This window comes from Choloepus didactylus, chromosome 9 (assembly GCF_015220235.1).
Source record: "Choloepus didactylus isolate mChoDid1 chromosome 9, mChoDid1.pri, whole genome shotgun sequence".
NCBI lineage: Eukaryota > Metazoa > Chordata > Mammalia > Pilosa > Megalonychidae > Choloepus > Choloepus didactylus.
Window position 1 is genome coordinate 3406910 of NC_051315.1, and position 25078 is coordinate 3431987.

Here is a 25078-nt window from a genome sequence, read left to right on the forward strand (position 1 = left end):
GGAAGTCAGTGAAATAGAAAACAGAAAAACAATAAAGAAAATTAATGAAATAAAAAACTTGTTCTTAGAGAAGATCAATAAAATTGGTAAATCTTTAGCCAGGTTTAACAGGCAAATTACCAATATCAGAATAGGAGAGGTAACATCACTAGAGATTCTACAGATATTAAAAGGATAGGGTGTGTTATGAACAACTGTCTATCTATAAATTCAGCCATTAGATGCAAAGGACAAATTCCTTGAAAGACATACGTGTCAAGCTCACTCAAGGAGAAATAAAATACCCAAATGGTCCAATATCTATTAAGGCAATTAAATTGGTAGTTAAAAACTTTCCCTGAAAGAAAATCCCAGGACCAGGTGGCTTCACTGGCAAATTCTGCCAAACCTTAAGGAAGAAATAATACCTATTCTCCTTAAAAATCTTCCAAGAAAGTGAAGAGGAGGGAGCACTTCTAAACTCATTCTATGAGGCTAACATTACCCTGATACCAAAGCTAAGCAAAGGCATTAAAATAAAACCACAGACCAACAATGGTTGCAGAATTTCTACACAAAAGTGTAACAAATCAAATCCAACTATTACAAGGATAAGGGTATGTTATGAACAACCTCTACCAATAAATTCAGTAACTTAGATGCAAAGTACAAATTCTTTGAAAGACACAAACGTCTTAATACGTCATGACCCAGTGGGATTTTTTTCCCAGGAAAGGAGGGAAAAATCAGTGCAATTCACTATAAATTAAAAAGAAAAAACTATGATTATCTCAGTAGACTCAGAGAATTTGACAAAATCCAGCATCCATTTCTGATTAAAAACTTGGAAAACAAGGGATAGAAGGGAATTTCAGCCTGACAGTTGAAAACCATACAGCATAGAATATTTTACCAAATAGCCATGAAAACCTTACAGCAATCATTATACTTAGAGGAACAAGAAAAATATGTCTGCTCTCACCAGCATTTTTCTGTTCAACATTGTACTGGATAATTTAGCAATTATCAATAAGGCAAGAAAAAGAAATAAAGGAGTCCAAATTGTAAAGGAATAAGTAAAACTGTTTTTGTTTACAGATGACAAGATGGACAATATACAAAATCCAGTGAAATCGACAAAAATAGCTACTAGAAAGAATAAGTTGAGCAAGGTTGCAAGACACAAGATCAATATTAAAATAATAAAGTATTTTTATATACTAATAACAGTTTTTAATTGATGCTTAAAAATGTACCATTGCTAATAGTATCAGAAAATATGAAATACTAAAGGATAAATCAGACAAAAGACAGCAAGAGCTGTATGGTGAAACCTGTACGTCATTCCTGAGAAATATTAATGAAGCCCTACATAAATGGAGGGAGGGTCCTTGATCATGGGTTGGAAGATGCAATATTAAGATATCAGTTTTCCCATCAAAATTCTGGCAGGCTTTTTGGAGAACCTGATAAATTGGTTAATTAATTTCCATAAATTGGGAAACGAAAAAGACTTAGAATGGCCTAAACAACTTTGAAAAAGAAGAATGTTGGAAGACTAACACTGCTTGGATTCAAGACTTACTATAAAGCTACCGCTATCCAAGTATGTTGTTTTGGGGTCAAGATAGATAAATACGTCAATGGAACAGAATAAAGAGTCCAGAAATAGGACCATACATTTATGGATAACTGATTTTTGACAATTACAAAGATAGTTCAATGACTTTTCAACAAATGGTGCTGGAACGATTGGATATATGACAAAAAAAAAAAATCAACTTTGATCCAAATGAGGCACCATATACAAAAATTAATTTAAAATGGATGTTAGACCTAAATATTAAGTATAAAGCTGTAGAAAATCCTGAATAAAACATAGAAGAAAATCATTGTGACCTTGAGGATGGCAAAGTTTTATTGCATGTGGCATCAAAGGCCCCATCCACGAGGAAAAATTGTTAAAGTGGGCTTCATAAAAATTGAAAATCTTTTGTACTCCAGCACTCCCAAAAGGACACAAATTGTATGAATCCATTTACATGTATGTTCTTGAAATGACAGAGGTTGCCAGGGCTTAGGGATGGTGGGCTGAGCAGTATGGGTGTGACTAAAGGGGTAGCTCAAGGGAGATCTTTGTGGTGATGGAACAGTTCTGTATCTTAATTGCAGTGGTGGTTACACTAATCTATACATGTGGTAAAATGACAGAACTATACTTAACACCTTATTCCATTGTCAGTTTTCTGGTTTTAATATTGTGTAGTAGTTATGTAAGATGTAACCAAAACGGAGGAAATTGGGTGCAGGATATGCAGGACCTCTCTATACTATCTTTGCAACTTCCTGTGAATCTGTAATTATTTCCAAATTGAGTTAAAAATAATAACTCTCACACCCTACCCCTAAATCTTTTCTTCAGAAGCCCCTTTTAAGAGAACAAAAAGACAAACCACAGACTAGGGAGAAAATATTGGCAAAGTACTTATATTCATATATAATGAACTCCCAAAACTCATTAATAAGAAAACTAAAAACCCATTTTGAGAAATGGGTAAAAGATTTGAACACTTTTTTATCAGATAGTGTGTAAAGATGGCAAGTAAGCCCACGAAAAGATGCCCAACACCATTAGGTTATACAGATTAAACCCCTACACAAATATTAGATTGGCTAAAATTAAGACAGACCATACCAAGTTTTGGTGAAGATGGAAGCAACTGGAACTCTCATCCACTGGTGGGAATGCAAACTGGTACAATGACTTTGGAAAATAGTTTGGCAGTTTTTTAAAAAGCTGTACACACCTACCCTGTGTTCCAGATATTCCACTCCTCTATTTATTTGCCTCAGAGAAAACAGAGTCTACAAAGCTAGTTTATGACGGTTCCTGGCAGCTTCTTCTGTAGCCCCAAACTGGAAACAACCCAAATGTCCTTCAGTGGTTAGGTGAGCAAATTGCGGTATGATGGAATACAACTCAGCAATAGAAAGGAATGAACTATTGATACATGCAACAACATGTATGAGTCTTAGAAAAATTTGGCTGTGTGAAAGAAGCCAGTCAAAACTTGATTCCATCCATATAAAGTTTAGGAAATACAAAATAATCTGTAGTATAGAAAGCAGATCAGTGATTGCCTAGTTGGGAGTTTGAACTGAAAGGGTGGAGGAGAAAGATTATAAAGGGGCATTGGGAAATTTAGGGGTGATGAGTGTGTTCATTATACTGATTGTGGTGATAATTTCACACATAACATAGGTCAAAACTTATCAAATGTTACACTTCATATATATACAGTTATTCCTCAATAAAGCTGTCTTAAAAATGGGGGGGGTACACTATAAAACAGAACACCTGATGCAGATACACAGATATCATTAAGATAACGCTGATTATTGAAAACTAACGAGAATTCTTCAGATATCCAGGTGGAAAATACAGATTGCTCACAGCAGGGATAAACTAGGCTAGCTCAGTCCTCTCAAGGATAAAGTCAGTGTCAGGAGGTGTAATCAAGCATTTTTTACATAGTTTATGCGGAAGAAAATTTAACTCCTCTAAATTTTAAGGTTTTTAAAAGGCAATAGGCAGATGTTCTAAAACATGAAAGGCGTGGAGTGTGGTATTCATGAGCTGTTCTGGACAAATGTACTCATTGATGTAGATTAACTGAGATGAGATTTCCTTGTTTTCTTATTTTTGTTACTGCCTAATTTTTAAAAATAATGGACGTACATCTTTTTATTGCCAACTCATTCACTGGGAAAATAAAACAGTGACAGATGTAGAATAATGTAATAAGACAAATCATAGGTTATGGTATAATATATATCAGACAAAATAGAATGTAAAGAACATTAACTAGAAGAGCATATTTTATATTGACAAAAGTATAATTAAAAACAAAGTTTAACAGCCAAAAACTGTTACGTGCCTACATTATTATAGGATTCATAGAGACATAGTGCCATCTTTCCAAATTAGATCAGCATATGGAAATAGATTAGCTGTAAATAGTTAAATAACTTAATAGACTTAATTTAGCTAGGTATAGCAATTTTTACCCAACAACAACAACAAAAAAACATTCTCTGTAAATGTTGGTAGAATATACAAAAATTGTTTATGTACTCATCATGAACATACTGATTAGTTTCAAAAAGTGAAAAGCACATTGGCTACATTCTGTGACCATAATGCAAAATTAGATATAAGCAAATAGCAGGAAAAGATATTCTGATCATTTGGAAATTAAAAAAATACTCTTCTAAAACACACAAATCAGAGACAATCATCTAATATGAAACCATTCAGCAAGTGAATGATAGTGGTATATGGCATATAAAATTTGGGGGGAATTTTGCAACTTAATGCATTCGTTAGAGAATCAGGAAATTTGAAAATAAATGAAGTAAGCTTTTCTTAATAATAGAAAAATGAAAATAGAACATAGAAGAAATAAGGCATTGATAAAGAATTAAAGGAATTGGAGAAGAGAAGAGGATTGGAGTTATTAAGAAAAATGAGGGGCTGGGAGAAAGGGCGAGAGAGACAGCTTTTTGCCTGTCAACTTAGTAAACTCTTGTAAGACTTTAGATTCAGGTATCTAGTTTTTGTGACCATATAGGGGAAAGTTAGTAGTAGTATAATATGTTCCAATCTTCTTGTTGGGCCATTTGGCAGCACCCACTAAAATAAATAGTATTTATACCCTTTGACCTAGCAGTTTACACTTTGGCATTTGTTCTATAGAAATATTTACGTAAGTGCAAGGGTAACAAGGATGCTTGTAGTGGCATTTTTTTTTTAAAGAGTCATGCAGTCATTTATTTTAGAATGTCAACTTTTATGGTATATTGGGAATTATATCTTTTTTTAAAGCAGTTTTATTCATACGTCATGCAGTCTATCCAAAGTATACAATCAGTGGCTCTCAGTATTATCACAAAGTTGTTCTTTCATCACCACAATCCATTTTAGAACATTTTCATTGCTCCAGAAAGAAAAACCTGAGACCCCTTATACCCACCATTCTGGTTTGCTAAAGCTGGCATTATGCAAAATACCAGAAATGGGTTGGCTTTTATAAAGGAGATTTATGAGGTTACAGATTTACAGTTCTAAGGCCATAAAAGTGTCCAGACTAAGGCATCAACAACAGGATACCTTCCCTGAAGAAAGGCCAGTGGCATCGGAACACCTCTGTCATCTGGGAAGGCACATAACTGGTGTCTGCTGGTCCTTTACTCCTGGGTTGTGTTTCAAAATGGCTGTCTCCAAAATGTCTCTGAACTTCTGTCTCTCTTAGCTGCTCTTTCTCAGCCTCTGTGCATCTTGCTTGTTCTCCCAGGGCATTTCTCTCTAAGTGCCTGGGGGTCCTCTGTTAGCTTCTCCGGGGCAACTGTGGGCTTCATCTCTTAACTTAGCATCTCCAAACGTCTTTCTGTGTGCATCTCCAAGCGCCTCAGATTGGGTTGGCTCTTTCAGTTTCTGTGTGTCCAGACTTAGCATATCCTGGGGCATTTTCGTCTCTCTGCTCGCTTTGTGAGCTCTCTTGAAAGGACTCTAGGAAAGGATCAGACTCACCTGGAATTGGGTGGGTTACATCTTCATGGAAACAGTCCCCCCAGAAGGTCCCATCCACAGTTGGGTAGGTAACATCTCCATGGAAACAATCTAATCAAAAAGGTCCTACCCCACAAGATTGGATTAAAAGATCATGGCGCTTTTCTGGGGTACATAACAGCTTCAAACCGGCACGTCCTTTTTGATACTTAGCATTGGTATGGTACCTTTGTTACAATTGATGAAAGAATATTAAAATATTACTGCTAACCATATCCATAGTTTGCATTAGGTGTATTTTTTCCCATATACCACTCTTATTATTAACTGCTTGGATAGTGACGTACATTTGTTCTAGTTCAAGGAAGAACATTCTTATATTTGAGCTATCAGTCGCAGTCATCATCCATAACAGGAGTCTAGCTTTCCTTCTAGTGGCATACATGACCCTAAACTTCCCGTTTCAACTACAATCACATAAACAATTCAGTGAGCAGCATTATATTTAATGGCAAAAAGTTGCTGACAATCTAAATCCACTCATAATGCAACATTATGTAGCCATCATAAAGCATGAAGGAGATCTGTGTGTATGATGTAAACTGGCAAAGTGAGTGGCTGTAGTTAGCCATGGTACAATTTATGTTTATTAAAAAGTAAAGTAAAAACTATTTAGTGTAGAGTGTATATATGGTCCTTTGCTCCCGGGTTGTATTTCAAAATGGCTGTCTCCAAATTGTCTTTTAAATGTCTTTTGTTAAATGTCATTTAACAAAATGTTAAATGTAGTTATATTGAGATATATTTACATACCATACAGTCATCCATGGTGTACAATCCACTGTTCACAGTACCATCGTATAGTTGCGCATTCATCACCCCAATTTTTGAACATTATCCTTACACCCGAAAGAATAAAAATAAGAATAAAAAATAAAAGTGAAAAAGAACACCCAAATCATTCCATCCCCCCCCATCCTACCCTATTTTTCATTTAGTTTTTGTTCCGATTTTTCTGCTCATCATCCATACACTGGATAAAGGGAGTGTGAGCCACAAGGTTTTAGGGAGCGTGAGCCACAAGGTTTTCATAATCACACCGTTACACCATGTAAGCTACATAGTTATACGGTTGTCTTCAAGATCAAGGCTACTGGGTTGCAGTTCGACAGTTTCAGGTATTTCCTTCTAGCTATTCCAGTACACTAAAACCTAAAAGGGATATCTGTATAGTACATAAGAGTGCCCTCCAGAGTGACCTCTTGACTCCATTTGAAATCTCTCAGCTAATGAAACTGTTTTGTACCATTTCGCTTCCCCCTTTTGGTCAAGAAGATTTTCTCAATCCCACAATCTGGGCCCAGGCTCTAGATTATATTTTAAATATTATGTATGATATATACTATAGATGTATATTCCAAGTGCAGGTCTCAAGTGATTGAATAGGTCTTGTGGTTAGGCCTGAGACCAATTCTTAACAAGTATTCTCAGGAATTCTGATGCCAACCCAGGTTTGAGAATCATTGAGATAGATAGTGGATTGCCTAAAATAAAATACCCTTTTGTTTTTCTTTCCTCCAGGGCCTGGAAGTTTACACTCCAAGATTCCAGGACAAACACAGTAAGTTGCATGTTGGTAATATGCTTGATATAGCAAGTAGAAGTTGGGAAGGGGAAATGGGGCAGAGCTGGGGAGGGCACCTTTTGCTGATGGTGGCAAGCTGGGTTTGCCAAATAGATTGGCAGGAGGAGCTGCTCTCGTCTAGGCATGCTGGTTCCAGTGTTGTTTTCTAAAAATGTTTGTATCTCACTAAGCTTTGCAGCACTTCGAATCCTGTTGTGGTTTGCAATGAACGCTCAAACAAAAGGACCACAGGGTCCTTTTTATGCATAATATCACAACCTTGTGAATTGAATATTTTTGGGACTTGTATTTGTTTCTAGTCCCGCTTCTGCCCCAGGAGGTCACTGAGGCAGTGACCCCCATTTGTAGAGGCTAGTAATGCCGTCTTTGTGTTTGTCAAGGAATCAAGGCAACGTTATCTCTACAGCCAGCAATTTTATTTTCTCCTTTATCCCTGTGGGAAGAAAAGAAAGAGGCAGATTGAGCTTACAAAAGAATCGCACATTTGGGAAAATAAAATAAAAAAGCATGATATCCAAACAGCAGTATTTCCTACTCCTTTCAGTCCGAGTCAGCTCGTCTCCCTAGGCCTACTCTGCAGCTCCAGGTACATAGAATCCTTCTCTTTCATGAAAATCATCTTCCTGGATGGAATTAGCATTAATGATCCATAAAGTTAGGGGCAAGATTCCAAGCAGTTCTCTATATGGAGTCTTTCAAAGAGCCCCTGTGGTTTCCTTTTCCATTGGAGAGTAATTTCATGAGAGAATTTTTTAAAATGCAAAAACCTGACTGTTGTAGAACATATCCCTGACTGCTGCATTACAGATTGTACGGTTTTTATTTGTGAATAGAGGGTTATTGACGGTTGTATGAAATTAGTTTGCGAGAGCTGCTATCACAAATACCACAAACTGATTTTTACTCAACAACAAGAATTTATTGGATCATGGTTTTGAGGCTAAGGAAGTCCCAAATCAAGATACTGGAGAGTCTTGCTTTCTCCCTGAAGGCTGTAGTGTTCTTGTGCTGCCTGCCAGCAGTCCTTGGGGTCCTTGGCTTGTATCTCTGCCAACCATCACATGGCGATATTCTCTTCTTTCTCTTCTGGTTTCCCCTGATTTCTGGCTTCTTGCTCCTGTATGGCCTTCTCTAACTTCTGGCTTTTGGTTTCTTCTCTTTATGAGGCCTCCAGTAATGTGGACTAAGACCCACCCTCATTCAGTTGAGCCACATCTTAACTAAAAATTTCCAAGAAGTCTTATTTACAATAGGTTCACACCCTCAGATATGTGGATTAAGATTAAGAATGTGTCTGGTACATAGTTCAGTCCTGTCACAGGCTGTGGGCAACAGTGGGAGCTTCTGGTGGGCATTCCTGGGCAGGGAGAGTTGTATCATTACTGGGGTCTGAGTGAGGACTGCCTTGCTCCTGAAATCAAAGGCACCAGAGTAGTGTGGGGCCCTCAGTGTATTAGTGGATTTTTCCTACTGCCTTTCTCTACCTCTCAGAGAGCTAAAATATTTGTTGTAAACCTTACATCCTTTGATTTTTAATTTGCTAGTTAAAAAGGATGCATGTATAGTGTCATTGAGCATATAGTTGCTCTGGCAATTCACCTTCTCTTGTAATTTCTCTCCTCTCTCCTGTAGGCCTATGTTGGATCGGAAGTAATGTACGATGAGACAGCTGTGGCATCATCTCCACCTCCTTACACAGCCTATGCCGCTCCAGCCCCTGAGGTAAAAAGGGCTCTGAGCCTCACAGAATCCAAATGAGGGAAACTGGGGGCTCTCTGCTGCTCACCTTTTTTAAAATCTTTAGCCAGCATTAGAGAAATTAGAAATGTACTTTAAACCTTTTTCTTCTTTAAACTGATTATTTCTTTATCATCTTTTACTTTCATGAAATAAAGCACCTGCTTTGTATTATTTGTGCTCTGCATATTTTGTTTTTAAGATAGATTTAAAAATGAATCATGTTGATAATTGCATTGGGTAATGAGATTTTTATGATTTATAGTTTATACTTTTTGAATTTCCTGAATTCTCTTTATAATCAAGAAAAAATGCTATATTTAATACCTTGGAGTGTCCCCTGGTTAGAGGCACCAGTTGTTCAGTGCTCCATTTGGCAGTCTCTGTTGTGTGGGGCACTCCTGCTTTCTTTTTCTTTTATCTTTTAATTTTGAAATAATTATAGATGCACAGGAAATTACAAGGATAGTATGGTGAGGTCTCATGCATCCTTCATCCAGTTCCTCCAGTTGTTACAGCTTAGATAACATCAAATCTGGGAATTTGATGTTGGTACAATGTTTACGTCTAGTTTTGTGTCACTGCATCACGTATGTAGAGTTGGGTAACCACCATCTCAATCAGGATATAGAACTGTTCCATCACAGTGCCTTTTCCCTGCTATAGCCTTTATGGTCACACCCTCCCACCCTTCCTGAACGCCTGTCAATCACTAATCTGTTCTTCACCTCTATGATTTTGTCACTTAGACAGTGTTATATAAATGGAACCAGGCTATGTGATCTTTTCAGATTGACTTTATTCACTCAGCATAATGCCCTTGAGATCCATCCAAGTTGTTGCATGTATCAATAGCTTTTTGTAGTAAAGTATTCCATGGTAGGATGTACCACAGTTTGTTGGCCGTTTACCTATTGAGGGACGTTTTGGTTGTTTCTGGTGTTTTCCTATTACCAGTAAACCTCCTGTGTACAATAGTGCAAGTGCAGTTGCTGGGTCGTATGGTGAGTGTATGCTTAGTTTTTTAAAAACTGACAGACTACTTTCCAAAGTGATTCTTACTATTCTCCCACCAGCAGTGTATGAGAGATCCAGTTTCTCCACATCTTAACCAATATTTGATGATGTTACTACTTTTTATTTTAGCTGTTCTAACAGATGTGTTGTAATATCTCATTGTGGTCTTAATTTATGTTTTCCAAAGTCTGGTGATCTTGAACATCTTTTCATGTACTTATTTGCTATTTGTGCATCCTCTTCAGTGAAATGCCTCTTCATGTCTTTTGCCTATTTTCTAAATGGATTATTATTATTTTTAATGTTGAGTTTGAAAGTTCTTGTATATATGTTCTAGATAGAAATCCTTTGAATATGTGGTTTGCAAATAATTTTTCCCAGTCTGTAGCTTTTCTTTTTATCTGCTTAACAGGGCCTTTCACAGATTTTAATTTTTATGTGGTCCAATTTATCAGTTTTTCCTTTGGTGGAGCATACTTTTGTCATGTCTAAGTCTTCACCTCACCCAAGTTCCCAAAGATTTTCTTCTAAAAGTTTTATAGTCTTAGGTTTTATATTTAAGTCTGTGATCCATTTTGAGTTTATTTTTGGTGAGATGTGAGGTTTCCCTTCTTTTATTTTCCCCATGGATGTCCAATTTGCTCCCCCGTTAGGTGAAAAAACCTATTGTTTTTTTCTTGGAATTACTTTTGCCCCTTTGTCAGAAATCAGTTGACCATACTTGTGGGTGGGGGGAGGGTTATTTATGGATTCTCTGTTCTTTTATATTGATCATCATGTTTATCCTCTACCAGTACCATGTAGTCATAATTAGCATAGCTATACAGTAAGTCTTGAAATTGGGTAGAGTGGATCACTAAACTTTATTCTTCCTTTTCAGAACTGTTTTAGCTATTCTGTTTCTATTGTCTTTCCCTAATTATTAGAATAAATTTGTCTGTACAAAATAATCTTGCTGGGATTTTGATAGAAATTGCTTTAAACTGTGAATCAATTTGGGGAGAATTGGCATCTTAAAACCCAAGACAAGAAGGAAAATCTACTTTATTTAGACAAGAAGGAAAATCTACTTATTTATACCTATTTCTACCCTTAATGTGTTTTCTTATCTCCTGATATTTCAACATTCCTTCTTTTACTGCATACTTTCTGTTTAGTGAATTTCCTTTAACCATTTCCTTAGGGTAGTTCTGCTGGTGACAACTTCTCAGTTTTCCTTCATCTCTATTTTGGCTTCATTTTTGAAAGATATTTTCAATGTGAATTCTGGATTGGCAGTTCTTTTCTTTCAGCACTTGATAAATGCTGTACTGTTACCTTCCAGCCTTCCTGGTTTCTGATGAGAAACCTTCTGTCATTCAGGTTGTTTTTCTCTTACAGGTAATGTGTTGTTCTATCTGACTACTTTCTTTGTCTTTAGTTTTCAGAAGTTTGCCAATGATGTGTCTTGTAGATTTCTTTGGTTTATCCTATTTGCGGTTTGCTCATCTGTTTGAACACATAGGTTTATGGTTTTTGCTAAATGTGGGAAATTTTAAGCCATTAATTCTTGAGTGTTTTTTCAATCCCACCTGCTTTCCTGCTTTCTCTTCTCCTTCTGAGATTTCAGCAACATGAATTTTAGATTTTTTAGTAGTCCCACATGTTCTAGAGACTGTTCATTGTTTTTCTTAGGTCTATTTTCTCTGTTGTTCAAATTGGGTAATTCATGTTCCCTGATTGTTTCCTCTGTCATCTCATTCTGTATTTTGTTTGTTTTAATTAGGGAAGTTGTAGATTTACAGAAAAATCATATAAAAAATACAGTGTTCCCATATGTCCATTCTGTTTGGAGCCCATTCATTGAGTTATTTATAGTTACTGTATTTTTAGATCTAGAATTTTCATTTGGTTATTCTTTATCTCTTCTATTTCTTTGCTGAGATTCTCTATTTTGTAGAGACTTTTCAGTTTTTCATTTATTTTAAGTGTTTATGATTGCTCATTGAAGTATTTTTTTAAAGGCAATTTTATTGAGATATATTCACATAACATATAGTCATTCAAGGTGTATAATCAGTTCGCAGTATCATCATATAGTTGTGCATTCATCGCCACAATCAATCTTTGAACATTTTCATTATTCCAAAAAATAAAGTAATAATTGAAATAAAAAGAATATCCAAAACATCCCATTTCCTCCTCCCCCCATGGTTCATTTACTTTTTTTTTTCTTCCTTTCTGTTTTAATTAGAGAAGTTTTAGGTTAACAGAGCAATCATGCATAAAATACAGAGTTTCCGTATACCATCATATTATTAACATCTTGCATTAGTGTGGTACATTGGCTAAAATTCAGGAAAGAACATTTTTATAATTATACTATTAGCTAAAGTCCATCATTTACAATAGGGCTTAGTATTCTTTTCCAACTGAGTGGGCTTGACAGCCTTGTCAAAATCAATTGGCCATAAATGTGAGGGCTGATTTCTGAACTCTCAATTTGATTCCATTGGATTATATGTTTGTCCTTGTGCAAGTACCATGCTCTTTTTTAAAATTCAATTTTATTGAGATACATTCACATACCATACAGTCATCCAAAGTGAAATACCATGCTCTTTTGACTATTATGGCTTTGTAATAAGTTTTAAGACTGGGAAGTGTGGGTCATCCAACTTTGTTCTTTTTGAGGATGGCTTTGGCTATCAGGGCCCCTTACCCCTCCGTATGAATTTGATGTTTGGATTTTCCATTTCTGCGAAGAAGATTTTTGGAATTTTGATTGGGATTGTGTTGAATCTGTAAATCGCTTTGGGTAGAACTGACATCTTAACAAAATTTAGTCTTCCAGTCTTTGAACATGGAATGTCCTTCTACTTTGTTGTGTCTTGTTTGATTTCTTACAGCAATGTCATGTAGTTTCTGTTTACAAGTCCTTTACATCCTTCATTAGATTTATTTCTAGATATTTGATACTTTTAGCTGCTATCGTGAGTGGAATTTTTTCTTGATTTCTTCTGATTGTTCGTTGCTTGTGTATAGAAACAATACTTGTTGCTGGGTGTTGATCTTGTACATCACTACTTTGCTAAATTATTTATTAGCTCTAGGAGATTCGTTGTGGAATTTTCAGGATTTTCTGTAAATAGGGTCATGTCATATGCAAATGGAAAGTTTTCCCTCTCCATTTCCAAGTTGGATGACTTTTATTTCTTTTTCTTGTCTAATTGCTCTAGCTAGAAATTCCAGTACAATGTTGAATAACAGCACTGACAGTGGGCATCATTGTCTTGTTTCTGATCTTAGAGGGAAAGCTTTCAGTCTTTCACCATTAAGTAAGATGTTAACTGTGGGTTTTTCATATATGCCTTTTATCATGTGGAGGAAGTTTCCATCTGTTCCTAGTGTGCTAAGTGTTTTTATAAGGAAGAGTGATGCATTTTGTCAAATGCCTTTCCTGAATCAATTAAGATGATCATGTGTTTTGTTTTCCTTTCCTCTGTTAACGTAGTGTATTTTCTTATGTTGCCCCACACATGCATACCTCAATGAATTCTGCTTGAACATGATGTATAATTCTTTTGATGTGCTGTTGGATTCTGTTTGCTAATATTTTTTGAGGATTTTTGCATCTGTGTTCATAGGGGATATTGGTTTGTAGTTTTCTTTTCTTGTGGTATCTTTATCTGTCTTTGATGTGAGGGTGATGTTAGCCTTATAGAATGGGTTAGGGAGTGTTCCCTCCTCTTCCATTTTTTGGAAGGCTTTGAGCAGGATAGATGTTAATTCTTCTTGGAATGTTTGCTAAGATTCACCTGTGAAGTCATGTGGTCCAAGGCTTTTCTTTGTTGGGAGGTTTTTGATTACTGATTCTATCTTTTTTCTTGTTAATAGTTTGTTGAGATTCTGTTTCTTCTTCAGTCAGTGTAGGTAGTTTGTGTGTTTCTAAGAATTTGTCCATTTCATATAGGTTATCAAATTTCTTGGTATACACTTGTTCATTGTGTCCTCTTGTAGTCCTCTCTTTCTTTCACTTTGTCAGTCTAGCTAATGGTTTGTCAATTTTATTGATCTTTACAAAGAATCAACTTTCGGTTTTGTTGATTCTCTCTATTGTTTTTTTTTTTTTATAATTGTATTTTGAAATAAATTCAAAGTTATGGGAACAGTTGCAAAAACAATACAAACCCCATACACAGAACTCCAGCATACCCTGACCCCCCTCTCCCAATACCCCGATCACCAGCTTAAACGTTCTGTCACACTACCATTTCTTTCTTTCCCTGCCTCACTCCCTCCCTATCAGCCATCATCTATTGCTGTCTTCTGAACATTTGAGAGCAAGCTGCACACATCCTTGAACAAACACTATAATTCACATATACAATTCCCATGAACAAGAACATTCTTTTATGCAATCCCATTAGGCGCAGCTAAGAAGTTCAAGAAATTCAACATTGATACAAAGCTTGCATTCTGTATTTCCGTTTTTTTTTTTCTTATGTCTCAACTGTGTCCCTTTGAGCCTCCTGTCCTCCATCCTCAGATCCCATCCAAGATCATCCTTGGCATTCAATTGTCATCTATTTAGACTGTCTTTTTTTTTTTTTTTTTTTTTTCGATTGTGGAAACATATATACAGCCTAAATCTTCCCATTCCACCCCCTCCCTAGCATTCCATTAGTGGGATTAATCACATTTAGAATGTTGTAATATGTTGTAATGCTATCACCTTCCCACCTTCCATTACTAGAAATTTCCCTTCACCTCAAACCGCAACCCTACACTCATTTCTTAACTCCCCATTGCCCCTTCCCCCACTTCTCATAACCCATACTCTACTTTTCATCTCTATGGTCATATTCTCTGATAATTTCTTTGTTTTTACTGTGGGGCTTAAATTTAACCTCTTAAATCCATAACAATCTTGTTTTTCTTTGATATCAACTTAACTTCAATAGGACACATAAACTATGTTCCTATACTCCTCCATTCCCCCACCTTTATATAGTGCTTGTCAAAAATTACATATTTTACATTGAGTCCAAAACCACTGATTTGTCATTAGAGTTTGTTTATTTTATATCATGTAGGAAGTAAATAGTGGAGTTACAAATAAAAAATTAGTGACTTCTATTTGTATTCCATTGTGGTCAGAGAATGTGCTTTGAATATATTCAATTGTGTTTTTTTTTTTTTTTTATTTATTGAAGCTTGTTTTATGTCCCAGCATATGGTATATTCTGGAGAAAGATCCATGATTATTAGAGAAAAATGAGTGTCCTGGTGATTTGGGATGTAAGGTTCTATATATATCTGTTAAAATTCTCTGTATCTCTCTCTCCTTTGTTTCTCTGTCAGTAGGGCTCCCTTTAGTATCTGAAGTAGGGCAGGTCTTTTATTGGCAAACTCTCTTAGCATTTGTTTGTCTGAAAAATTTAAGCTCTCCCTCAAATTTGAAAGAGAGTTTTGCTGGATAAAGTATTCTTGGTTGGAAATTTTTCTCTCTCAGAATTTTAAATATGTCATGCCACTGCCTTCTCACCTCCATGGTGGCTGCTGAGTAGTCACTACTTAGTCTTAATGTTGTTTCCTTTGTATGTGGTGAATTGCTTTTCTCTTGCTGCTTTCAGAACTTGCTCCTTCTCTTCAGTATTTGAGAGTCTGATCAGAATATGTCTTAGAGTGGGTTTATTTGGATTTATTCTGTTTGGAGTTCGCTGGGCATTTATGCTTTGTGTATTTATATTGTGTAGAAGGTTTGGGAAGTTTTCCCCAACAATTTCTTTGAATACTCTTTCTAGAGCTTTACCCTTCTCTTCCCCTTCTGGGACACCAATGAGTCTTAAATTTGGACGTTTTATTTTATCTGTCGTATCCCTGAGATCCATTTTGATTTTTTCGATTTTTTTCTCCATTCTTTCTTTTGTTCTTTCATTTTCTGTTTTGTGGTCCTCTAGGACGCTGAGTTGTTGTTCAACTTCCTCTAATCTTGTATTATGAGTATCCGGAGTCTTTTTAATTTGGCCAACAGTTTCTTTTATTTCCATAAGATCTTCTATTTTTTTATTTACTCTTCCAATTTCTTTTTTATGCTCTTCTAGGGTCTTCTTCATGTCCTTTATATCCCGTGCCATGTTCTTCTTCCTGTCCTTTATATTCTGTGCCATGTTTTCGTTCTTTGATTGTAGTGCTTTGATTAACTGTGCCAAGTACTGTGTCTCTTCTGATACTTTGATTTGGGTGTTTGGGATTGGGTTCTCCATATCATCTGGTTTTATGATATGCTTTAAGATTTTCTGTTGTTTTTGGCCTCTTGGCATTTGCTTTGCTTGATAGGGTTCTTTCAAGTTGTAAAAAATACAACTTGTGGGGCGTGTGTCTGGGTGGTTAGGGAGGCAGGGTAGCTTTAATAATCAAACCTCCCAGGTGTTCCCTGAGATTCAAGGCTGTTGCAAAAGTCTAAGGCTTCACTTCAGTTTTACCCCAGATTTTCTCTGCTGCTGACCCACAAGTCGCTGGCATTGGCATAGCATCCCTGGGATTTCTGAGCGGCCCCCCTTCTCAGCTGTGATCTTCCAGGACCTCTGCTGAGGGAAGGCTGTGCTACATCACAGGTGCGCGCTGTCCCTCAAGGGAAGCCCCGGGCTGCCGGGCCATGCAGGGGTGCTCTCAGCCTGATGCAAAGATGGCTGAATGGGGCATCTCAACCCGCCCCCACTTTTCGCACAGCTCCGCCTTCCCAGCTTCATGGCTCTGGGCTGTGGGTATGGTCCTGGGCAGGAGTGTCTCCAGCCCGCCAGGGAGCCGGCTGTGAGCAGTGCAGTTTTTTTCTCTTTTTGGCTCTCCCCTCTGCCCCCCTGGCCCTGAGGGAATAAGCAGCGGTCTATCCTCCACGCCAGACACCGAGAGGTTGGCACAGCCCACTCCTGCCGTGCTTTCCTGTGCGGTTCTCACTGTGTAACTGCAGCCCCTCCTGGGTTTTTTTGTTTGTTTTTTTCAAAAAGAACTAGTCCATCTCCAAACGCCAACCCCTGGTTTCCCCGCACTGCAGTGCGGCCGTGGGGCTTTCAGCTGGCTTACTCACTTGTTTCAGAGTGCAGACTCCCGGTTTCACCAAGTACACATTCCCTGTGGTTTTAGCAGACCCTGTCCAGCTGGTGCATCACTGAAACTGGTGTTCTGGGTCACTTTCTGGTTTTTATCTAGTATTTTTCATGGAGGTGTTTTTTTGCCCTGTCTCACCTAGCCTCCATCTTAGGTTCTCCTCTGCAATGAATTTGTAAACATCTTTCATGCATTTAGTGAAATACTTGGGTCAGGATAATTTAACACAGGGGTCAGCAAACTGTGGCTAAATCCAGCTTGATTGGCCATTTCTAGTGGAGAGAACAGACGCAAAGTATCTTTTCCTTTGAAAAGTTATTCCAGTCACCACCGCTGCCACCAGCCGTCTCAGACCCAGACTCTCCCTCTTTCTGGTTCTTGGGTGATGAGTGATTTTTAATCAAAACCTGGACATTTTAGGCATTTAAGACTTCAGATCTTATTTAAATCTTGTGTTGTAGCAGGCCTCTTCCTGACACCACTGTGAAGGACACTGCCAGGTGGGGTGAAAGTCCAGGTTCTCTACTCTGTCTCCGTTGACACCTGGTGGGGCAGGGTTCCTAGTTACCATTGGGAGGGGGAGAGTTCAGGCTCTCCCCCAGGTCTCTGCTGCACCATCCTGTGTGGGAAGGGGAGCGGTGCCTCATGACTGCTCCCCACATAGCCTCCACTGATACCATGGTTACTGCTGTCATAGAAGTCCCAACTCTCCACTGGGCCTTTGCTGGCACTACCCTAGTGGGCAGAGGGAGGGGTACCTTGCCTGCTGGACAGCAATGGGATTCTGGCCCCATGTGGTTTCCACTGACAGTGTGCAGTGTGGCTTTGTTATTGCTGACTGATGTTCATAGCCTCGCTCTCTCCTATGTGCCCTCCGACACCAGCCTGCTGAGGAGTGAGAAGAGTACCTGGTTCTTTCTGAGTCAGGGGCAAGTCAGGCTCCCCACATAGTCTCCACTAATACTGGGGAGAAGGGCAGGGGATTTTGTTTCCACCTGGCAAGGAAGAAATTCTCAGCTCCCTACCCAGCCTTCTGAGTATCCACTGGGTACTCAGGAGTTGGGATGCCTTGCTACAGCCTGCTGCAGATGGAGGTCCAAGCTCCCCACTCAGCCGTTGCTGAGGAGGGGTGGACATGGGGCCATGGTTTCTTTCTGTGGTGTTTGGCTGAAATTGGGACAGTAATTGTCTAAATGTTCTCTGCATTGTTAGGCTGCCCCTTTCCTGGATCTTTGGGTAGAGAAAGCAGGCTTTTCTTGTGCCTTTTTCATCTGTACTGCTGGCTTTTTTAGGTGGTCACCTTCTTCAGTTTGGGATATGTGAGGCAAAAGGAAAACCTGGGAACACATTGTCATGTCATTCCTTGGGTCCTAAGGTCCCTAAGCCAGTTCTTTCCACCTTTTAGAGTAATCCGATGTTTCTGTTAGATACAATGTCCATGTTCTTTCATTGTACTTAGCAGGAAAAGTACTGAAAGTATAAGGGAAAGGATGTCTACTCCATTTCCCAGAAATGGAAGTCCTGGTTCCTGCTTTTATATACACGTCTTTGTCTGGCTGCAGCTCCCTCTTCTCCCAAGCATACTTGTCTCATGGGACAGGAAATTATAATTGTACACGTCTTCTCCCTCTTGGCTGTAAGCTCCTTGGGAAGCTGGACCTTTTATCTCAGTGTGTTCTGGCACCTCATGGCATTCATCCAGTCAGTGGAGGCGGGCCTGAATTTGGGCTGCGGAGGGTCGGCTGCCAGGCTGCTTTACCTGGAGAGCTGTGGCTTTGGAAAAATCTCATTTACCACCTGGTCCAATCTCATCATTTTACAGATGAATATACAAGGCTCAGAGTAGTTTGGTGGGTGACTTGCTGATGGTCAAGTCAGCTGAAGTGGAGTCCAGATCTCTTTCAAATCCAGTTGTACTTCTCTAACTTCTTCATTTTACAGTCTGAAAGTAGATTCCCAACTGTAGAATTTATTTTGAACCCTTAAAACAAATGAAATAACGAAAAACAAGGCATAACTGCACTGTTTCATGTTCTTTCTTTTTTTCAATCAACTGTTAAATTTATTGACTGCAACTTGGTGAGCCAATTTTACGTGACCAGGCATGTCTAGCTTGTGTTTCTAAAGGGCGTGTTTCTCTTTAGCAGGCATATGGCTATGGACCGTACGGGAGCCCCTACCCACCAGGAGCGCAAGTTGTCTACGCTGCCAATGGGCAGGCCTACGCCGTGCCCTACCAGTACCCATACACAGGTATCTCCTGCCACCTCCCACCCCCTTCTCTTCGTTTGGAGCCTAATCCTGTGAGGCCCTTACTGGGTTTATTTTTTTAAAGCAGGTTTATTGAGATATCTTTATATACCACACAATCCATCTGAAGTGTACATTCTGTGTCTTTCATTACATTCACAGAGTTGTGCATTTGTTACCACCATGAATTTTGGAACATTTTCATTACTCCGAAAAAGAAAAATCCCATACCCCTTAGCAGTCACCTCTCAATCCTTCTCTTCTGCCCCATCCCTACATAATCACTAATCTAATTCTGTCACTAAAGATTTATTTATGTTTACATTTTTTGTTTATTTTTGTTTTTGTTTTGTTTTTTTAATTTAAAAATTTATTAGAATATTTTCTTGGGGGAATAACCATTAAAGATATCATACCAGTGGTGAAAGGTTAAATTTTTGATTAGTAATGTAAAATGTTTTTTGTCATACATTAATTTTATAAGATGTGATGTCTTTATAACTTACGTTTAAGTGATTAATTATTTGCATGTTATTTTGTAGTTTTTATGAACTGTTACCCAATCTAAACTCAAAGTGTAGCAGGAGCCTACCTCTAGAACTTGATAATTTAAATTTTTAATTAAGAGGTTTTTTTTTTAGTGAGGTCCTCAGTAATTTTTTTTTTGTGTTTTTGTTTATCATATAAGTAATATCACATTTATATTATAGTTTAGAACCTTGTTTTTAATTGTTTCATCTTTTTAAATATTTTTTTTTGGATGTGAGACACAAAGACCCCCATGGCAATTATATAGTATCAGTCTTATTGTGAGGTTTATTAAGTGTATGGATTTAACTTGTAGTATTAATGTACCAGGCTTTAATTGTTTTAAGTCTTGGAGGCAAGCTCATCTTATGGGCCATGTTTTATTATATCTCTCCAAATCTATTTTTATATTGTTATAACAGTGAAGAATTAAATTTCTACAAATAGCAGGCATCTGTTTTTTTAATCTATTTTTATAATGCAGTTTTATTGAGATATATTCACACATCATGCAATCCATCCAGTGTATACAATTAGTGGCTCACAGTATCATCACGTATTTGTGCATTCATTACCATGATCAATTTTAGAACGTTTGCACTACCATACTCCTCTCAGTCCCTCTGTTCTGCCCCATACTTACATAACCACTAATCTAATTCTGTCCCTAGAGATTTATTTATATTTACATTTTATGTAAATGGAATCATGCAATATATAGCACTTTGTGTCTTGTTTCTTTCACTTAGTATATTGTTTTGTTTTTTTTTAAACTTTCATTGTTTTGCAATTAGAGAAGTTGTAGGTTTACAGAAAAGTCATATAAAGAATATAATGTTCCCATATACCCCACTTTTGTTGACACTTGCATTTAATGTAGTACCTTTGTTATAGTTGATGAAAAAATATTAACATATTACTAACTATAGTCCATAGTTTACACTGGGTATATTTTTTTCCCTTATACCACCCTATTATTAACAACTTGATATTAGTGTCTTACATTCATGAAAGAACATTCTTATACTTGTACTGTTAACCCCAGTCCATCGTCAACAACAGGGTTCACCTTGTTATAAAGTCCCATGCTTTATCTTGTTAAGAAGTTTTTTCTCAACCTAAGGTTAAGGAAGCTAAGTTTTCTGATAATCAACCACAAATCATTCTTTTTTTTTAATAATCATTTTGTATTTTCACCTCATTTTACAAAGCTAAGTTCTGCTTGGTCTTTAAAATGTCACCACCACTGTGTGCAGATTAGTACCCAAGAAGAGAATTTGTTCTCACAGGGACTTGTATTATAAAAAATAAAAGGCTCATTTTCAGGGAAAAGGGGTAACTTTTCTCTGGCTTTTTCCTTCTGGTAGCATGCTGTGAAAATGACCACTCCTGAGGTAATCTTTTTATTTCACAAGTGAAGTAGAGGCCTGCAAGGGCCTTACGTTGATTCACATGGCGCAGGTATGAGTAACTAGGACTGTGCAGTTCACATCAAGTCCTGGTGCTCCTGGGCAAGGGGATGTGTGCAGGGTGGAGGGGTGGGAGAAGGCTGGTCCTGGGGCAGGACACAGCAAGGGCTGGTTGAAGAGCCAGGCCACATGCCAGACCCTGGGGAGCTCACTGAAGTCAGGGGGCAGGTCTCAGTGAGCATATCCAGTTGGTGCATGTAGAAAAAGCTGATGGGTAGACTGGGCCAGACAGCTCTGGGGGGTAAAGTGAAGAGGCGCAAAGCACATTGAGAGATTAGGCATTTGGGGAGGACTGGGAGGAGGAGGAGTTGTCCAAGAGCTATGAGTAAAACTTGCCAAGTATCTTAACACAGAAACAGTAGAAGAAGAATCTAACATCAGTGCCACAGAGAGGCCAAGGAGGTGCCACAGGACCTGTGGCATTGGCCATCCCCAAGTCACACAGTTGGATGGCTGTCCTTGTGGTTATCAGTGGTTACTTCAGCACCTCATGCAAGGGAGAGTGTCTTGAGGAGAAACAGGGAAAGCTCATTATACTCATCTGTTTTTGCAATCTGAAGTAAATTTATCTAACTAGCACGGGCTTTGGAGGACTCTGTCTTGCTTGCCTTTTCTCGTGTCAAGTTGAAAAGCAATAAAATAACAATGCTGAAAAGTTAAAATATTTGTCCTTCATCCTGTGATCTTAACACAACTATTTTTGTTTTGAATTATTTTCATCCTTGCAATTTTACAATGCTTTTTTTATTTCTATTCTGATTTTTTATTATATATCTTGTCCAGAGTTCTATGGTAGTTTTAGTGTTTGCATATTACATTGGGTGACACATAATTAGGTAAACCTTCCATTACTGGTTGTTTACACTTTTCCTTTTATTTTTTTTGTTCATGTTTTGCTTTTATATATGTATTGCCTTGAGCATCTTCAGTTAATTTTTTTTTTCTATTGAACATGTCTTAAAATACATTTCTATATGTTAAATTAATACATCAAAGATCATAAGCATATTTGTTTCTCTTGAGACCATTAAAAAACCCTGTAAAAGTTTTCAGACATACAAGGTAGAGTAGATAGGATAATGAACTCTCAAGTGCCCGACACCAGCTTCACCAGTTGCCAGATCATGGCTAATCTTTCATGTGTGCCTCCACCTCCTCTCCCCTCTGGATTATTTTGAGGGATATCCCAGACATTATATTATTTCTTCTGTCAGTATTACAAGTCTTGATACCATTTTACGAAGTTCATTCCCAGAACAGTTTTGCCGGTTTATAATGCCACTAGCAGTTACTGATAAGCTGGTTTTTCTGTAATCTCATACAGATTGCCTGTTGTTATGCTCTGAAAGTTTGATGGTTTCATTAGGTCTAAAGTGGAATCATAAAGTTGCTTTTAGTTCCATTCCTATGATTACTTGGCAAGGATAAACATTTTCTGTATACTTGTTTACTAATTTTATTTCCCTTTACCCCTTTATCTGTTGGAGTCTTGATATTAGTGGTAGATTTTGTTGTTGTGCATTTATTTTAATTTTTTTTATTTTTTTAATTGAGATTGTTCACATACCTTACAATTATCCAAAGATCCAAAGTGTATAATCCTTTGCCCACGGTACCATCATACAGCTGTGAATCCATCACCACAATTTTTTTTTCCAATTTTTAGAACATTTTCATTACTCCAGAAAAGAAATAAAGACAAAAAAAGGAAACTCAAATCCTCCCATACCCCTAACCACCCCCCCTCCATTATTGATTCATCATATTGGTATAGTACGTTTGTTACTGTTGATGAAAGAATGTTAAAATACTACTAGCTGTTGTATATAATTTGCAATAGGTATATATTTTTTCCTATATGCCCCTCTGTTATTAACTTCCAGTTATAGTGTCATACATTTGTTCTACTTCATGAGAGAGATTTCTAATATTTGTACAGTTAATCAGGGACATTGTCCGCCATAAAATTCATTGTTCTATACATTCCCCTCTTTTAACCTCACCTTTCCTTCTGGTGACACCTGTGACTCTGACCTTACCCTTTCCACCACATTCACAGACCATTCAGCACTGTTGGTTATTCTCACAACATGCTGCATCACCTCTGTCCATTTCCAAACACTTAAGTTCACCTTTGTTGAACATTCTGCTCATAATAAGTAACCGCTCCCCATATCCTGTTCTATATCCTGGTAACTTATATTTCATGTTTATGAGTTTACATATTATAATTAGTTCATATCAGTGAGACCCTGCAAAATTTCTCCTTATGTGTCTTATTTCACTGAATGTAGTGCTCTCAGGGTTTCTACATCAACCCATTTTTTTAAAGATGGTTTTGTTCACACACCATACTTTCCGTCCTAAGTAAACAATCGATGGTTCCCTGTATAGTCAAGTATTTATGTATTCACCACCATCACCACTGTCTATATAAGGACATCTCCATTTCTTCCACAAAGAAGGAGGAAGAGTCAAAGAAGGTAGAGCAACAAAAGAAAAAGAAAAAAGGAGGAAAAAAAAAAAAACATGACAGCTAAGAAGCAACAAAAGGAAAGATAGCATTAAGCTAAAGTAGAATAAAGAGTCAGACAACATCACCAATGCCAGGAGTCCCATACCCCTCCCCTACACTCCCCCCCATATACATTTAGCTTTGCTATATTACCTTTGTTACATTAAAGGAAGCATAATACAATGTTTCTCTTAATTGTAGTCTCTAGTTTTCATTGATTGTATTTTCCCCCCAGTACCACCCATTTTTAACACCTTGCAAGGTTGACAATCCTTTGTTCTCCCTCATGTAAAAACATATTTTTTCATTTTTTCACAATCGTTGAGCACCCTAGGTTTCACTGAGTTATACAGTCCCAGTGTTTATGTTTCCTCTTTCCTTCAGGTGTCCCACATGCTCCTAACCTTCCTCTTTCAACCATACTCACAGTTGTCTTTGTTCAGTGTACTTACATTGCTGTGCTACTATTTCCCAAAATTGTGTTCCAAACCTCTCACTCCTGTCTTTTCCTTTCTGTCTGTAGTGCTCCTTTTAGTGTTTCCTGTAGAGCAGATATCTTGTTCACAAACTCTGTTTGTCAGAGAATATTTTAAGCTCTCCCTCATATTTGAAGGACAGTTTTGCCAGATAAGGGTTCTTGGTTGGTGGTTTTTCTCTTTCAGTATCTTAAATACATCACCCCACTTCCTTCTTGTTTCCGTGGTTTCTATTGAGAAATCCACACCTAGTGTTATCAAGCTTCCTTTGTATGTGATGGATCGCTTTTCTCTTGCTGTTTTCAGGATTCTCTCTTTGTCTTTGACATTTGATATCTGATTATTAAGTGTCTTGGCATAGGTCTATTCAGATCTATTCTGTTTGGGGTACACTGCGCTTCTTGGATCTGTAATTTTATGTGTTTCATAAGAGATGGGAAATTTTCATTGATTATTTCCTGTATTATAGCTTCTGCCCCCTTTCTCTTTTCTTCTTCTTCTGGGACAACCATGACATCTACATTCGTGTGTTTCATATTGTCATTCAGTTCCTTGAGCTGTTGCTCATATTTTTCCATTTTTTTCCCTATCTGTTCGTGTGCAGGCTTTCAGGTGTCTTGTTCTCCAGTTCCTGGGTGTTTTCTTCTGTGTCTTGAGATCTGCTGTTGTATGTCTCCAGTGTGTCTTTGATCTCTTGTGTTGTGCCTTTCATTTGCATAGATTCTGCCAGTTGTTTTTTTGAACTTTCGATTTCTACCCTGTGTACACCCAGTGTTTTCATTATACGCTTCATCTCTTTTGCCA

The 25078-nt window shown here is 37.6% G+C and overlaps 1 protein-coding gene across 4 annotated transcripts in view; it reads left to right on the top strand.

The window, feature by feature from the left end:
* PLEKHB2 (pleckstrin homology domain containing B2) overlaps positions 1-25078 on the top strand; it is a 66872-nt gene that overhangs the window by 34689 nt on the left and 7105 nt on the right. For 2 of the 4 annotated variants that reach the window (XM_037850273.1, XM_037850274.1), the window contains exons 5-7: positions 7130-7169; positions 8826-8915; positions 19181-19289. In XM_037850273.1, coding sequence (XP_037706201.1) covers positions 7130-7169; positions 8826-8915; positions 19181-19289 — 239 coding nt within the window. The remainder of the gene's footprint in view (positions 1-7129; positions 7170-8825; positions 8916-19180; positions 19290-25078) is intronic. The other 2 variants (XM_037850275.1, XM_037850276.1) reach the window with 2 other exon arrangements.